Source organism: Phoxinus phoxinus (genome assembly GCF_949152265.1).
Source record: "Phoxinus phoxinus genome assembly, chromosome: 1".
Taxonomy (NCBI): Eukaryota; Metazoa; Chordata; class Actinopteri; order Cypriniformes; family Leuciscidae; genus Phoxinus; species Phoxinus phoxinus.
In genome coordinates this window covers 46,356,723-46,372,505 of record NC_136876.1, presented here as the reverse complement: position 1 = coordinate 46,372,505, position 15,783 = coordinate 46,356,723, and the positions used below count along the sequence as shown (strand labels likewise).

Sequence of the window (15,783 nt, the reverse complement as noted above, 5' to 3'; positions counted from 1 at the left end):
CCTGCAAATCGCAACCTGGGTGTGAGCGATGTAATGTTTAGGGGGCCTACTGTACCTTTAGAAATTGTTTTTCTTCACGAATTATGAGGTTTTATGGTTTAATCACGGTCAGATTTTTTCCTAGATTCTACAGTAAATGTATTGTTTGACCTCACTATTCAAGGAATAGACACATTTTCTATATTACGTAATAAACTCGCACTTCTATCAATTAAGTGGGTAGAACAAATCTTGATATGTAAAGTCTCAGTCTCTGTGGTTTTAAGAGATTTCAACCCTTGGGTCGTTCAGAGGTTCTTAAGAAGGTGGTCTGTTTTAGATCTTTGTCTTGGGATCAAACAACTTCTGCCGTCATCTTGGTCGGGCTCGAGCTGTGCCATCTCTGAACCAATCAGTCTTTTTTTCAAACTACTTAACGTTGACAACGTTCTTCCTTTAGCTAGCCTCATCTCTTTGAAGCGTGCATGGCCATAAAGTACTTAGCTGTATACATAAAATCATCCCAAAACAATTCTTGACGGACGTATAATCAAACATCGTTCAACTACATAATTCTATATCATGTCTACAACCAATATATGCGATTATTATGCTTTGTAGCAAATGCTTCAGAATGCAGCAGAAGACTATTGGTCAATAGGCAATACTGATTGAAACTCTTCACATCCTGATAGCAATCAATATTAGAAGTGTTTGAAAATTAAGAACATACCTTCTGTAAAGTTCTCAGAACCACCCCCTAAAAAAAATATGTTCGTCCAATCATTGCATTCGGATTCAGACTTGGATTTATGCTTTTCCATGTCAACACTAATAACGGCGAAATTAATCTACATCAGTCAGATGGTACAACTAGAGCACTGTAAGTGGTTTACGTTCATTATCGCTGTAATGTTATGTGTTTTGAGACAAGAGGCAACTTAACAGTCTATCGTCTCGTGACACTTTGCAGACTCTGCTTTGTGGATTCATGCGTTTTGAAGGAGGCATGGCTTTGAAGGGTGGGATATTACACGTTTAAACCTAGCTTGCTATTGCTAGCCTCTTTGAAACTGTTTTGCGTGTGTTTGGGTCTTGGGTAGGGGGTCTTGGGTAGGGGGTCTTGGGTAGGGGGTCTTGGGTAGGGGGTCTTGGGTAGGGGGTCTTGGGTAGGGGGTCTTGGGTAGGGGGTCTTGGGTAGGGGGTCTTGGGCATTCCTAAAGCACGAATTCCAATGACCCATTATGTGAGAACAGCCAAACTAACACTGGCATACCAAAAACACCAACTTTGTTTTCCCACTTAAAAAAAGAAAAAAGAGGAAGTAGTCTTAAAAGTCTGAGATTTATTTGGTTATAACAGGGCAAATATACCATACATCCAATGGTTAAATCAGCACAGTTACCTGCATGCATAGCCACATTACTTATGGCCAGGACATTGGCCATAAGGGTGAGTTTGGTGACAGTTTTCAGCACACACTGGAGGCTTGGGCAATTCAGCTGCAGGCCTCACTGGAGGCTTGGGCAATTCAGCTGCAGGCCTCACTGGAGGCTTGGGCAATTCAGCTGCAGGCCTCACTGGAGGTTTTGGGAATTCGGCTGCAGGCTTCACTGGAGGCTTCGGGAATTCAGCTACAGGCTTCACTGGAGGCTTCGGGAATTCGGCTGCAGGCTTCACTGGTGGTTTTGGAAGTTCGGCTGCAGGCTTCACTGGAGGCTTCGGGAATTCGGCTGCAGGCTTCGGGAATTCGGCTACAGGCTTCACTGGAGGCTTCGGGAATTCAGCTACAGGCTTCACTGGAGGCTTCGGGAATTCGGCTGCAGGCTTCACTGGAGGCTTCGGGGGTTGGGCTGCAGGCTTCACTGGAGGCTTCGGGAGTTGGGCTGCAGGCTTCACTGGAGGCTTTGGGTGTTCGGCTGCAGGCTTCACCGGAGGTTCAGCTGCAGGCTGCTCTGGCAGTTCATCGGAAGGCTCCGGCAGTTCAGTGGAAGGCTCCGGCCCATGCTCCAGAAGTTCGACGGAAGGCTCGGGCAGTTCAGTGGAAGGCTCCGGCCCATGCTCCGGCAGTTCGACGGAAGGCTCTGGCCCATGCTCCGGCAGTTCGTCGGAAGGCTCCGGTTCAGGCTCAGGCAGTTCGTCGGAAGGCTCCGGTTCAGGCTCAGGCAGTTCGACGGAAGGCTCCGGTTCAGGCTCAGGCAGTTCGACGGAAGGCTCCGGTTCAGGCTCAGGCAGTTCGACGGAAGGTTCCGGTTCAGGCTCAGGCAGTTCAACGGAAGGCTTCACTGGAGGCTTCACTGGAGGCTTCTGAGGTTCGGCTGGAGGCTTCACTGGAGGCTTCTGAGGTTCGGTTGCAGGCTTCACTGGAGGCTTCTGAGGTTCGGCTGCAGGCTTCACTGGAGGCTTCACTGGAGGCTTCTGAGGTTCGGCTGCAGGCTTCACTGGGGGCTGCTGGGGTTCGGCTGCAGGCTTCACTGGGGGCTGCTGGGGTTCGGCTGCAGGCTTTGGGGGTCCGGCTGCAGGCTTCACTGGAGGCTTCAGAGGTCCGGCTGCAGGCTTCACTGGAGGCTTCTGGGGTTCGGCTGCAGGCTTCGGGGAGCCGGCTGCAGGCTTCACTGGAGGCTTCGGAGGTCCGGCTGCAGGCTTCACTGGATGGATACAGATAGTCAACTTTAGTCAGTCCATTTACCGGCATTCAGTCTCAGATACAGCACAAAACCCAAATAGCAAGTTTTACTCTTTTTAAATTTTAATCATCATCTGTCAATTTTGTAAAGCCACTCTGTGCTTGAAACCATGCTATTGGCTGAATACTTTTTACATTGAGAAAGATTTATTAGAAAACAAGACAAACGGAAATAACGAGGAAGCTGACCCAAACACTAATATAATAACATAACAAATACCTGCAAATGGAGCCATACACTGATGTCCACATCCATTGCTGCAGCATTTCTCATTGTTCGGACAGTCACTGTCATAGTAACAAAACTCGGTACACATTCCTCCTCCAAAATTTGTGCTTGGACACTCTCCTGGCTTTGCTGTTATGCAGACACATGACAGAAACCACATCACTGAATACTGAATGTCTCATTCACTGTATGAAAAACAATGTTGTCATAAGATGATAGTAGGAGGTTTTACCGGAATATTCAGTCTATATACTTCATAGTTTCACGTTTAGTTCAATGCGTTGCTTGCGGTTTCTTTGCAATTATTTGTGAAACTTACTAGCAATTTCTGAGTGAAAACATTTTTTCAGTGTTTTTGGAAGACAGATAGCCTCCATCGTTAATTCAAACTCACTGAAAACAGGCGGCACACACGCGGGCCCACAGGGAAATTGACAGCATTTGTGTCCTCCAGAGCAGTCTCTATCAGAAGTGCATCCTCGACGGGACGGCTCGACCGTCAGCGTCGCCGGACACTGACCGGACACTACAGAATAGGATTCAAGAGGATCATTAGGGTAGACCAGGAAGTGCTGTAATAGTTTGATTCAGCTTTAGAAATGTGTCTCAAACTTTGAACTGAAGCAGATAAATGTGTGAATATTGCAAAGTAGCTTAGAAATCTACCATTTTCACTAAACTGCATCAATCAGTTTCAAAGACTGAGAGTGCCGTTACAACCTACCCCACTATAGTAGAGTGAGTAATAGTGCAATGCTGATAGAAAACATGGACATCAGTTAATTATGTTGTATACACATTTACTGGTGTACATCTTCACAAATTATGCCATCCCCATGACCACCCTAATTAATCTTTTAGGCATTTTAGTAGGCTACTCAACAGAAAACAAAGCAAACATAGGAACGCACTACATATACACAACGCAGAGTTATCGGTTAGAATTACCTCCCAATATTATATTGTAGGCTTATGAAGTTGTTAAACGAAAAAACTTTAGGCAAAAGTTTAAACTCTGGATTGATAACCATCTGGTAACAATTTTGTAGCCACTAATGTTCTTGTTTTAGATTAAACAAAAATGCCTATATTAGTGATTATATGGGTTTTACTTGCACAATGAAAAAATGCATAAACTTATGACAGTTTGCATATTTATACTTAGCTTATTATCAAAACTAAACCAACATACAAAGTTGAAATTCCACTTGACGTCTGTATTGTACTTTTGTAAGCCTACGTGCTGAGCTGTGTCGAAATTCAAACTTTGTTAGGCACTTTATTTATGCACTTCTTCGGGCTGTGTAATGAAGCTAAAAGAACTTCTCACCTACGACTCCAGCGTCTGTTGTGAGCAAACATGCAGACAGACACAATAAAACAGCACTAAACGAGCAGTACACTCGAGCGGTCATCCTCTCGACCTGCAATCTCTCAAAACAGAAGATGTGCTGAATTTGTGAGTCAGGAGGGGCGGACAGCCAGGAACACAAAACTACAAAGAAAAACCCTGTTGCTGCATCAAAATATCAGCCGAGTCCCACAACAAATAACTCCAACCCTAATGAAATTCACCTGCCTGTAGCTTTCTAATATAGCCTAATCTTGAAGACCTTGATTAGCTTGTTCAGGTGTGTTTGATTAGGGTTGGATGTCGTAATAATTACCGTAATTAGGAGATGATTGAGCGTTTTATGGCAACACTATCAACGTCCAATGAATCTGTCAGGTGGTAAAGCGATCACGTGGTACAAGTCGGAGTTCTACCACAAGTTACAAGTTGTAATTATGACTAAACTCCTACACCTAAACTCTCCAGGAAATGGATATCTACTGGAGGCTGGCATAAATCTGCATTGAACATCAAGAGACACAGCACAGACAGAGGGCCATGTCTAGAATTTGAATCTGAATTTTTCAATTGCTGATTGATTTGCGATGCAAATCCATGCAAGTAATTATGAATGAAAACAATGTTTCCAGCCACTATAGTGAATACACAGCCATGGTTATATAAAAAACAATTTAATGATGGATGGTTTCATATGGATTACATAATCAGAGAATAGTTGTTCACTCAAGCTTTCTATAGACATATTTCTCATCGTGACTGAGGCAAGTAGCCTATAGAGTTTTGGTTCATTTCTGTGACGCGGTCCAGTTCATCCGATTTTAGAAGAATTCGTAGCCCCACTCGGGCCAAAATACGCATTTATAAACTTCAATATCTCATGCAAAACAATCACAAAACGCTTTGTGACATTTTGAAAAGCCGTGCATGGATCAAGACCACTGGAAATAGGATCGTAACTTAAACCCATCCCCCCCTGCAAATCGCAACCTGGGTGTGAGCGATGTAATGTTTAGGGGGCCTACTGTACCTTTAGAAATTGTTTTTCTTCACGAATTATGAGGTTTTATGGTTTAATCACGGTCAGATTTTTTCCTAGATTCTACAGTAAATGTATTGTTTGACCTCACTATTCAAGGAATAGACACATTTTCTATATTACGTAATAAACTCGCACTTCTATCAATTAAGTGGGTAGAACAAATCTTGATATGTAAAGTCTCAGTCTCTGTGGTTTTAAGAGATTTCAACCCTTGGGTCGTTCAGAGGTTCTTAAGAAGGTGGTCTGTTTTAGATCTTTGTCTTGGGATCAAACAACTTCTGCCGTCATCTTGGTCGGGCTCGAGCTGTGCCATCTCTGAACCAATCAGTCTTTTTTTCAAACTACTTAACGTTGACAACGTTCTTCCTTTAGCTAGCCTCATCTCTTTGAAGCGTGCATGGCCATAAAGTACTTAGCTGTATACATAAAATCATCCCAAAACAATTCTTGACGGACGTATAATCAAACATCGTTCAACTACATAATTCTATATCATGTCTACAACCAATATATGCGATTATTATGCTTTGTAGCAAATGCTTCAGAATGCAGCAGAAGACTATTGGTCAATAGGCAATACTGATTGAAACTCTTCACATCCTGATAGCAATCAATATTAGAAGTGTTTGAAAATTAAGAACATACCTTCTGTAAAGTTCTCAGAACCACCCCCTAAAAAAAATATGTTCGTCCAATCATTGCATTCGGATTCAGACTTGGATTTATGCTTTTCCATGTCAACACTAATAACGGCGAAATTAATCTACATCAGTCAGATGGTACAACTAGAGCACTGTAAGTGGTTTACGTTCATTATCGCTGTAATGTTATGTGTTTTGAGACAAGAGGCAACTTAACAGTCTATCGTCTCGTGACACTTTGCAGACTCTGCTTTGTGGATTCATGCGTTTTGAAGGAGGCATGGCTTTGAAGGGTGGGATATTACACGTTCAAACCTAGCTTGCTATTGCTAGCCTCTTTGAAACTGTTTTGCGTGTGTTTGGGTCTTGGGTAGGGGGTCTTGGGTAGGGGGTCTTGGGTAGGGGGTCTTGGGTAGGGGGTCTTGGGTAGGGGGTCTTGGGTAGGGGGTCTTGGGTAGGGGGTCTTGGGTAGGGGGTCTTGGGCATTCCTAAAGCACGAATTCCAATGACCCATTATGTGAGAACAGCCAAACTAACACTGGCATACCAAAAACACCAACTTTGTTTTCCCACTTAAAAAAAGAAAAAAGAGGAAGTAGTCTTAAAAGTCTGAGATTTATTTGGTTATAACAGGGCAAATATACCATACATCCAATGGTTAAATCAGCACAGTTACCTGCATGCATAGCCACATTACTTATGGCCAGGACATTGGCCATAAGGGTGAGTTTGGTGACAGTTTTCAGCACACACTGGAGGCTTGGGCAATTCAGCTGCAGGCCTCACTGGAGGCTTGGGCAATTCAGCTGCAGGCCTCACTGGAGGCTTGGGCAATTCAGCTGCAGGCCTCACTGGAGGTTTTGGGAATTCGGCTGCAGGCTTCACTGGAGGCTTCGGGAATTCAGCTACAGGCTTCACTGGAGGCTTCGGGAATTCGGCTGCAGGCTTCACTGGTGGTTTTGGAAGTTCGGCTGCAGGCTTCACTGGAGGCTTCGGGAATTCGGCTGCAGGCTTCGGGAATTCGGCTACAGGCTTCACTGGAGGCTTCGGGAATTCAGCTACAGGCTTCACTGGAGGCTTCGGGAATTCGGCTGCAGGCTTCACTGGAGGCTTCGGGGGTTGGGCTGCAGGCTTCACTGGAGGCTTCGGGAGTTGGGCTGCAGGCTTCACTGGAGGCTTTGGGTGTTCGGCTGCAGGCTTCACCGGAGGTTCAGCTGCAGGCTGCTCTGGCAGTTCATCGGAAGGCTCCGGCAGTTCAGTGGAAGGCTCCGGCCCATGCTCCAGAAGTTCGACGGAAGGCTCGGGCAGTTCAGTGGAAGGCTCCGGCCCATGCTCCGGCAGTTCGACGGAAGGCTCTGGCCCATGCTCCGGCAGTTCGTCGGAAGGCTCCGGTTCAGGCTCAGGCAGTTCGTCGGAAGGCTCCGGTTCAGGCTCAGGCAGTTCGACGGAAGGCTCCGGTTCAGGCTCAGGCAGTTCGACGGAAGGCTCCGGTTCAGGCTCAGGCAGTTCGACGGAAGGTTCCGGTTCAGGCTCAGGCAGTTCAACGGAAGGCTTCACTGGAGGCTTCACTGGAGGCTTCTGAGGTTCGGCTGGAGGCTTCACTGGAGGCTTCTGAGGTTCGGTTGCAGGCTTCACTGGAGGCTTCTGAGGTTCGGCTGCAGGCTTCACTGGAGGCTTCACTGGAGGCTTCTGAGGTTCGGCTGCAGGCTTCACTGGGGGCTGCTGGGGTTCGGCTGCAGGCTTCACTGGGGGCTGCTGGGGTTCGGCTGCAGGCTTTGGGGGTCCGGCTGCAGGCTTCACTGGAGGCTTCAGAGGTCCGGCTGCAGGCTTCACTGGAGGCTTCTGGGGTTCGGCTGCAGGCTTCGGGGAGCCGGCTGCAGGCTTCACTGGAGGCTTCGGAGGTCCGGCTGCAGGCTTCACTGGATGGATACAGATAGTCAACTTTAGTCAGTCCATTTACCGGCATTCAGTCTCAGATACAGCACAAAACCCAAATAGCAAGTTTTACTCTTTTTAAATTTTAATCATCATCTGTCAATTTTGTAAAGCCACTCTGTGCTTGAAACCATGCTATTGGCTGAATACTTTTTACATTGAGAAAGATTTATTAGAAAACAAGACAAACGGAAATAACGAGGAAGCTGACCCAAACACTAATATAATAACATAACAAATACCTGCAAATGGAGCCATACACTGATGTCCACATCCATTGCTGCAGCATTTCTCATTGTTCGGACAGTCACTGTCATAGTAACAAAACTCGGTACACATTCCTCCTCCAAAATTTGTGCTTGGACACTCTCCTGGCTTTGCTGTTATGCAGACACATGACAGAAACCACATCACTGAATACTGAATGTCTCATTCACTGTATGAAAAACAATGTTGTCATAAGATGATAGTAGGAGGTTTTACCGGAATATTCAGTCTATATACTTCATAGTTTCACGTTTAGTTCAATGCGTTGCTTGCGGTTTCTTTGCAATTATTTGTGAAACTTACTAGCAATTTCTGAGTGAAAACATTTTTTCAGTGTTTTTGGAAGACAGATAGCCTCCATCGTTAATTCAAACTCACTGAAAACAGGCGGCACACACGCGGGCCCACAGGGAAATTGACAGCATTTGTGTCCTCCAGAGCAGTCTCTATCAGAAGTGCATCCTCGACGGGACGGCTCGACCGTCAGCGTCGCCGGACACTGACCGGACACTACAGAATAGGATTCAAGAGGATCATTAGGGTAGACCAGGAAGTGCTGTAATAGTTTGATTCAGCTTTAGAAATGTGTCTCAAACTTTGAACTGAAGCAGATAAATGTGTGAATATTGCAAAGTAGCTTAGAAATCTACCATTTTCACTAAACTGCATCAATCAGTTTCAAAGACTGAGAGTGCCGTTACAACCTACCCCACTATAGTAGAGTGAGTAATAGTGCAATGCTGATAGAAAACATGGACATCAGTTAATTATGTTGTATACACATTTACTGGTGTACATCTTCACAAATTATGCCATCCCCATGACCACCCTAATTAATCTTTTAGGCATTTTAGTAGGCTACTCAACAGAAAACAAAGCAAACATAGGAACGCACTACATATACACAACGCAGAGTTATCGGTTAGAATTACCTCCCAATATTATATTGTAGGCTTATGAAGTTGTTAAACGAAAAAACTTTAGGCAAAAGTTTAAACTCTGGATTGATAACCATCTGGTAACAATTTTGTAGCCACTAATGTTCTTGTTTTAGATTAAACAAAAATGCCTATATTAGTGATTATATGGGTTTTACTTGCACAATGAAAAAATGCATAAACTTATGACAGTTTGCATATTTATACTTAGCTTATTATCAAAACTAAACCAACATACAAAGTTGAAATTCCACTTGACGTCTGTATTGTACTTTTGTAAGCCTACGTGCTGAGCTGTGTCGAAATTCAAACTTTGTTAGGCACTTTATTTATGCACTTCTTCGGGCTGTGTAATGAAGCTAAAAGAACTTCTCACCTACGACTCCAGCGTCTGTTGTGAGCAAACATGCAGACAGACACAATAAAACAGCACTAAACGAGCAGTACACTCGAGCGGTCATCCTCTCGACCTGCAATCTCTCAAAACAGAAGATGTGCTGAATTTGTGAGTCAGGAGGGGCGGACAGCCAGGAACACAAAACTACAAAGAAAAACCCTGTTGCTGCATCAAAATATCAGCCGAGTCCCACAACAAATAACTCCAACCCTAATGAAATTCACCTGCCTGTAGCTTTCTAATATAGCCTAATCTTGAAGACCTTGATTAGCTTGTTCAGGTGTGTTTGATTAGGGTTGGATGTCGTAATAATTACCGTAATTAGGAGATGATTGAGCGTTTTATGGCAACACTATCAACGTCCAATGAATCTGTCAGGTGGTAAAGCGATCACGTGGTACAAGTCGGAGTTCTACCACAAGTTACAAGTTGTAATTATGACTAAACTCCTACACCTAAACTCTCCAGGAAATGGATATCTACTGGAGGCTGGCATAAATCTGCATTGAACATCAAGAGACACAGCACAGACAGAGGGCCATGTCTAGAATTTGAATCTGAATTTTTCAATTGCTGATTGATTTGCGATGCAAATCCATGCAAGTAATTATGAATGAAAACAATGTTTCCAGCCACTATAGTGAATACACAGCCATGGTTATATAAAAAACAATTTAATGATGGATGGTTTCATATGGATTACATAATCAGAGAATAGTTGTTCACTCAAGCTTTCTATAGACATATTTCTCATCGTGACTGAGGCAAGTAGCCTATAGAGTTTTGGTTCATTTCTGTGACGCGCTCCAGTTCATCCGATTTTAGAAGAATTCGTAGCCCCACTCGGGCCAAAATACGCATTTATAAACTTCAATATCTCATGCAAAACAATCACAAAACGCTTTGTGACATTTTGAAAAGCCGTGCATGGATCAAGACCACTGGAAATAGGATCGTAACTTAAACCCATCCCCCCCTGCAAATCGCAACCTGGGTGTGAGCGATGTAATGTTTAGGGGGCCTACTGTACCTTTAGAAATTGTTTTTCTTCACGAATTATGAGGTTTTATGGTTTAATCACGGTCAGATTTTTTCCTAGATTCTACAGTAAATGTATTGTTTGACCTCACTATTCAAGGAATAGACACATTTTCTATATTACGTAATAAACTCGCACTTCTATCAATTAAGTGGGTAGAACAAATCTTGATATGTAAAGTCTCAGTCTCTGTGGTTTTAAGAGATTTCAACCCTTGGGTCGTTCAGAGGTTCTTAAGAAGGTGGTCTGTTTTAGATCTTTGTCTTGGGATCAAACAACTTCTGCCGTCATCTTGGTCGGGCTCGAGCTGTGCCATCTCTGAACCAATCAGTCTTTTTTTCAAACTACTTAACGTTGACAACGTTCTTCCTTTAGCTAGCCTCATCTCTTTGAAGCGTGCATGGCCATAAAGTACTTAGCTGTATACATAAAATCATCCCAAAACAATTCTTGACGGACGTATAATCAAACATCGTTCAACTACATAATTCTATATCATGTCTACAACCAATATATGCGATTATTATGCTTTGTAGCAAATGCTTCAGAATGCAGCAGAAGACTATTGGTCAATAGGCAATACTGATTGAAACTCTTCACATCCTGATAGCAATCAATATTAGAAGTGTTTGAAAATTAAGAACATACCTTCTGTAAAGTTCTCAGAACCACCCCCTAAAAAAAATATGTTCGTCCAATCATTGCATTCGGATTCAGACTTGGATTTATGCTTTTCCATGTCAACACTAATAACGGCGAAATTAATCTACATCAGTCAGATGGTACAACTAGAGCACTGTAAGTGGTTTACGCTCATTATCGCTGTAATGTTATGTGTTTTGAGACAAGAGGCAACTTAACAGTCTATCGTCTCGTGACACTTTGCAGACTCTGCTTTGTGGATTCATGCGTTTTGAAGGAGGCATGGCTTTGAAGGGTGGGATATTACACGTTCAAACCTAGCTTGCTATTGCTAGCCTCTTTGAAACTGTTTTGCGTGTGTTTGGGTCTTGGGTAGGGGGTCTTGGGTAGGGGGTCTTGGGTAGGGGGTCTTGGGTAGGGGGTCTTGGGTAGGGGGTCTTGGGTAGGGGGTCTTGGGTAGGGGGTCTTGGGTAGGGGGTCTTGGGTAGGGGGTCTTGGGTAGGGGGTCTTGGGTAGGGGGTCTTGGGTAGGGGGTCTTGGGCATTCCTAAAGCACGAATTCCAATGACCCATTATGTGAGAACAGCCAAACTAACACTGGCATACCAAAAACACCAACTTTGTTTTCCCACTTAAAAAAAGAAAAGAGGAAGTAGTCTTAAAAGTCTGAGATTTATTTGGTTATAACAGGGCAAATATACCATACATCCAATGGTTAAATCAGCACAGTTACCTGCATGCATAGCCACATTACTTATGGCCAGGACATTGGCCATAAGGGTGAGTTTGGTGACAGTTTTCAGCACACACTGGAGGCTTGGGCAATTCAGCTGCAGGCCTCACTGGAGGCTTGGGCAATTCAGCTGCAGGCCTCACTGGAGGCTTGGGCAATTCAGCTGCAGGCCTCACTGGAGGTTTTGGGAATTCGGCTGCAGGCTTCACTGGAGGCTTCGGGAATTCAGCTACAGGCTTCACTGGAGGCTTCGGGAATTCGGCTGCAGGCTTCACTGGTGGTTTTGGAAGTTCGGCTGCAGGCTTCACTGGAGGCTTCGGGAATTCGGCTGCAGGCTTCGGGAATTCGGCTACAGGCTTCACTGGAGGCTTCGGGAATTCAGCTACAGGCTTCACTGGAGGCTTCGGGAATTCGGCTGCAGGCTTCACTGGAGGCTTCGGGGGTTGGGCTGCAGGCTTCACTGGAGGCTTCGGGAGTTGGGCTGCAGGCTTCACTGGAGGCTTTGGGTGTTCGGCTGCAGGCTTCACCGGAGGTTCAGCTGCAGGCTGCTCTGGCAGTTCATCGGAAGGCTCCGGCAGTTCAGTGGAAGGCTCCGGCCCATGCTCCAGAAGTTCGACGGAAGGCTCGGGCAGTTCAGTGGAAGGCTCCGGCCCATGCTCCGGCAGTTCGACGGAAGGCTCTGGCCCATGCTCCGGCAGTTCGTCGGAAGGCTCCGGTTCAGGCTCAGGCAGTTCGTCGGAAGGCTCCGGTTCAGGCTCAGGCAGTTCGACGGAAGGCTCCGGTTCAGGCTCAGGCAGTTCGACGGAAGGCTCCGGTTCAGGCTCAGGCAGTTCGACGGAAGGTTCCGGTTCAGGCTCAGGCAGTTCAACGGAAGGCTTCACTGGAGGCTTCACTGGAGGCTTCTGAGGTTCGGCTGGAGGCTTCACTGGAGGCTTCTGAGGTTCGGTTGCAGGCTTCACTGGAGGCTTCTGAGGTTCGGCTGCAGGCTTCACTGGAGGCTTCACTGGAGGCTTCTGAGGTTCGGCTGCAGGCTTCACTGGGGGCTGCTGGGGTTCGGCTGCAGGCTTCACTGGGGGCTGCTGGGGTTCGGCTGCAGGCTTTGGGGGTCCGGCTGCAGGCTTCACTGGAGGCTTCAGAGGTCCGGCTGCAGGCTTCACTGGAGGCTTCTGGGGTTCGGCTGCAGGCTTCGGGGAGCCGGCTGCAGGCTTCACTGGAGGCTTCGGAGGTCCGGCTGCAGGCTTCACTGGATGGATACAGATAGTCAACTTTAGTCAGTCCATTTACCGGCATTCAGTCTCAGATACAGCACAAAACCCAAATAGCAAGTTTTACTCTTTTTAAATTTTAATCATCATCTGTCAATTTTGTAAAGCCACTCTGTGCTTGAAACCATGCTATTGGCTGAATACTTTTTACATTGAGAAAGATTTATTAGAAAACAAGACAAACGGAAATAACGAGGAAGCTGACCCAAACACTAATATAATAACATAACAAATACCTGCAAATGGAGCCATACACTGATGTCCACATCCATTGCTGCAGCATTTCTCATTGTTCGGACAGTCACTGTCATAGTAACAAAACTCGGTACACATTCCTCCTCCAAAATTTGTGCTTGGACACTCTCCTGGCTTTGCTGTTATGCAGACACATGACAGAAACCACATCACTGAATACTGAATGTCTCATTCACTGTATGAAAAACAATGTTGTCATAAGATGATAGTAGGAGGTTTTACCGGAATATTCAGTCTATATACTTCATAGTTTCACGTTTAGTTCAATGCGTTGCTTGCGGTTTCTTTGCAATTATTTGTGAAACTTACTAGCAATTTCTGAGTGAAAACATTTTTTCAGTGTTTTTGGAAGACAGATAGCCTCCATCGTTAATTCAAACTCACTGAAAACAGGCGGCACACACGCGGGCCCACAGGGAAATTGACAGCATTTGTGTCCTCCAGAGCAGTCTCTATCAGAAGTGCATCCTCGACGGGACGGCTCGACCGTCAGCGTCGCCGGACACTGACCGGACACTACAGAATAGGATTCAAGAGGATCATTAGGGTAGACCAGGAAGTGCTGTAATAGTTTGATTCAGCTTTAGAAATGTGTCTCAAACTTTGAACTGAAGCAGATAAATGTGTGAATATTGCAAAGTAGCTTAGAAATCTACCATTTTCACTAAACTGCATCAATCAGTTTCAAAGACTGAGAGTGCCGTTACAACCTACCCCACTATAGTAGAGTGAGTAATAGTGCAATGCTGATAGAAAACATGGACATCAGTTAATTATGTTGTATACACATTTACTGGTGTACATCTTCACAAATTATGCCATCCCCATGACCACCCTAATTAATCTTTTAGGCATTTTAGTAGGCTACTCAACAGAAAACAAAGCAAACATAGGAACGCACTACATATACACAACGCAGAGTTATCGGTTAGAATTACCTCCCAATATTATATTGTAGGCTTATGAAGTTGTTAAACGAAAAAACTTTAGGCAAAAGTTTAAACTCTGGATTGATAACCATCTGGTAACAATTTTGTAGCCACTAATGTTCTTGTTTTAGATTAAACAAAAATGCCTATATTAGTGATTATATGGGTTTTACTTGCACAATGAAAAAATGCATAAACTTATGACAGTTTGCATATTTATACTTAGCTTATTATCAAAACTAAACCAACATACAAAGTTGAAATTCCACTTGACGTCTGTATTGTACTTTTGTAAGCCTACGTGCTGAGCTGTGTCGAAATTCAAACTTTGTTAGGCACTTTATTTATGCACTTCTTCGGGCTGTGTAATGAAGCTAAAAGAACTTCTCACCTACGACTCCAGCGTCTGTTGTGAGCAAACATGCAGACAGACACAATAAAACAGCACTAAACGAGCAGTACACTCGAGCGGTCATCCTCTCGACCTGCAATCTCTCAAAACAGAAGATGTGCTGAATTTGTGAGTCAGGAGGGGCGGACAGCCAGGAACACAAAACTACAAAGAAAAACCCTGTTGCTGCATCAAAATATCAGCCGAGTCCCACAACAAATAACTCCAACCCTAATGAAATTCACCTGCCTGTAGCTTTCTAATATAGCCTAATCTTGAAGACCTTGATTAGCTTGTTCAGGTGTGTTTGATTAGGGTTGGATGTCGTAATAATTACCGTAATTAGGAGATGATTGAGCGTTTTATGGCAACACTATCAACGTCCAATGAATCTGTCAGGTGGTAAAGCGATCACGTGGTACAAGTCGGAGTTCTACCACAAGTTACAAGTTGTAATTATGACTAAACTCCTACACCTAAACTCTCCAGGAAATGGATATCTACTGGAGGCTGGCATAAATCTGCATTGAACATCAAGAGACACAGCACAGACAGAGGGCCATGTCTAGAATTTGAATCTGAATTTTTCAATTGCTGATTGATTTGCGATGCAAATCCATGCAAGTAATTATGAATGAAAACAATGTTTCCAGCCACTATAGTGAATACACAGCCATGGTTATATAAAAAACAATTTAATGATGGATGGTTTCATATGGATTACATAATCAGAGAATAGTTGTTCACTCAAGCTTTCTATAGACATATTTCTCATCGTGACTGAGGCAAGTAGCCTATAGAGTTTTGGTTCATTTCTGTGACGCGCTCCAGTTCATCCGATTTTAGAAGAATTCGTAGCCCCACTCGGGCCAAAATACGCATTTATAAACTTCAATATCTCATGCAAAACAATCACAAAACGCTTTGTGACATTTTGAAAAGCCGTGCATGGATCAAGACCACTGGAAATAGGATCGTAACTTAAACCCATCCCCCCCTGCAAATCGCAACCTGGGTGTGAGCGATGTAATGTTTAGGGGGCCTACTGTACCTTTAGAAATTGTT

The 15,783-nt window shown here is 44.5% G+C and overlaps 3 protein-coding genes across 18 annotated transcripts; all 3 read right to left on the bottom strand.

The window, feature by feature from the left end:
• Nucleotides 1-1,294: 1,294 nt before the first annotated feature.
• LOC307012439 (uncharacterized protein) lies at nucleotides 1,295-4,695 on the bottom strand. 6 transcript variants are annotated; one of them, XM_079639105.1, is made up of 5 exons: nucleotides 4,225-4,568; nucleotides 3,289-3,420; nucleotides 2,886-3,023; nucleotides 1,912-2,627; nucleotides 1,304-1,851 (listed from the first exon to the last, which is right to left on the bottom strand). In XM_079639105.1, exons 1-5 carry the CDS (start codon nucleotides 4,307-4,309, stop codon nucleotides 1,402-1,404), a joined length of 1,521 nt encoding a protein of 506 aa, XP_079495231.1. In that variant the 5' UTR covers nucleotides 4,310-4,568; the 3' UTR covers nucleotides 1,304-1,401. The 6 variants fall into 6 exon arrangements, with proteins under 6 accessions (XP_079495230.1, XP_079495231.1, XP_079495233.1 ...); XM_079639107.1 differs by having other exon boundaries at nucleotides 1,306-1,851; nucleotides 1,912-2,540; nucleotides 4,225-4,475; XM_079639108.1 differs by having other exon boundaries at nucleotides 1,306-1,526; nucleotides 1,594-2,627; nucleotides 4,225-4,461.
• A 1,819-nt stretch (nucleotides 4,696-6,514) lies between these two features.
• On the bottom strand, nucleotides 6,515-9,915 carry LOC306996610 (uncharacterized protein). Of its 6 annotated transcripts, none has more exons than XM_079609322.1 (5): nucleotides 9,445-9,788; nucleotides 8,509-8,640; nucleotides 8,106-8,243; nucleotides 7,132-7,847; nucleotides 6,524-7,071 (listed from the first exon to the last, which is right to left on the bottom strand). In XM_079609322.1, the coding sequence occupies exons 1-5, from the start codon at nucleotides 9,527-9,529 to the stop codon at nucleotides 6,622-6,624; spliced, it is 1,521 nt and encodes a 506-aa protein (XP_079465448.1). In that variant the 5' UTR covers nucleotides 9,530-9,788; the 3' UTR covers nucleotides 6,524-6,621. The 6 variants fall into 6 exon arrangements, with proteins under 6 accessions (XP_079465447.1, XP_079465448.1, XP_079465450.1 ...); XM_079609324.1 differs by having other exon boundaries at nucleotides 6,526-7,071; nucleotides 7,132-7,760; nucleotides 9,445-9,695; XM_079609325.1 differs by having other exon boundaries at nucleotides 6,526-6,746; nucleotides 6,814-7,847; nucleotides 9,445-9,681.
• A 1,769-nt stretch (nucleotides 9,916-11,684) lies between these two features.
• On the bottom strand, nucleotides 11,685-15,189 carry LOC306989991 (uncharacterized protein). Of its 6 annotated transcripts, none has more exons than XM_079596140.1 (5): nucleotides 14,719-15,062; nucleotides 13,783-13,914; nucleotides 13,380-13,517; nucleotides 12,406-13,121; nucleotides 11,760-12,345 (listed from the first exon to the last, which is right to left on the bottom strand). In XM_079596140.1, the coding sequence occupies exons 1-5, from the start codon at nucleotides 14,801-14,803 to the stop codon at nucleotides 11,896-11,898; spliced, it is 1,521 nt and encodes a 506-aa protein (XP_079452266.1). In that variant the 5' UTR covers nucleotides 14,804-15,062; the 3' UTR covers nucleotides 11,760-11,895. The 6 variants fall into 6 exon arrangements, with proteins under 6 accessions (XP_079452265.1, XP_079452266.1, XP_079452268.1 ...); XM_079596142.1 differs by having other exon boundaries at nucleotides 11,800-12,345; nucleotides 12,406-13,034; nucleotides 14,719-14,969; XM_079596143.1 differs by having other exon boundaries at nucleotides 11,800-12,020; nucleotides 12,088-13,121; nucleotides 14,719-14,955.
• Between the last annotated feature and the right edge of the window lie 594 nt (nucleotides 15,190-15,783).

Coding starts and splice junctions, on each gene's coding strand:
- LOC307012439 (XM_079639104.1), bottom strand. CDS start 4,309: ATGACCGCTCGAGTGTACTGCTCGTTTAGTGCTGTTTTATTGTGTCTG. Junction 3,024..3,288: donor GTGTGTGCCGCCTGTTTTCA/GTGAGTTTGAAT, acceptor TCTGCATAACAG/CAAAGCCAGGAGAGTGTCCA. Junction 2,628..2,885: donor GTGTATGGCTCCATTTGCAG/GTATTTGTTATG, acceptor GTATCCATCCAG/TGAAGCCTGCAGCCGGACCT.
- LOC306996610 (XM_079609321.1), bottom strand. CDS start 9,529: ATGACCGCTCGAGTGTACTGCTCGTTTAGTGCTGTTTTATTGTGTCTG. Junction 8,244..8,508: donor GTGTGTGCCGCCTGTTTTCA/GTGAGTTTGAAT, acceptor TCTGCATAACAG/CAAAGCCAGGAGAGTGTCCA. Junction 7,848..8,105: donor GTGTATGGCTCCATTTGCAG/GTATTTGTTATG, acceptor GTATCCATCCAG/TGAAGCCTGCAGCCGGACCT.
- LOC306989991 (XM_079596139.1), bottom strand. CDS start 14,803: ATGACCGCTCGAGTGTACTGCTCGTTTAGTGCTGTTTTATTGTGTCTG. Junction 13,915..14,718: donor AACAGACGCTGGAGTCGTAG/GTGAGAAGTTCT, acceptor CCTATTCTGTAG/TGTCCGGTCAGTGTCCGGCG. Junction 13,122..13,379: donor GTGTATGGCTCCATTTGCAG/GTATTTGTTATG, acceptor GTATCCATCCAG/TGAAGCCTGCAGCCGGACCT.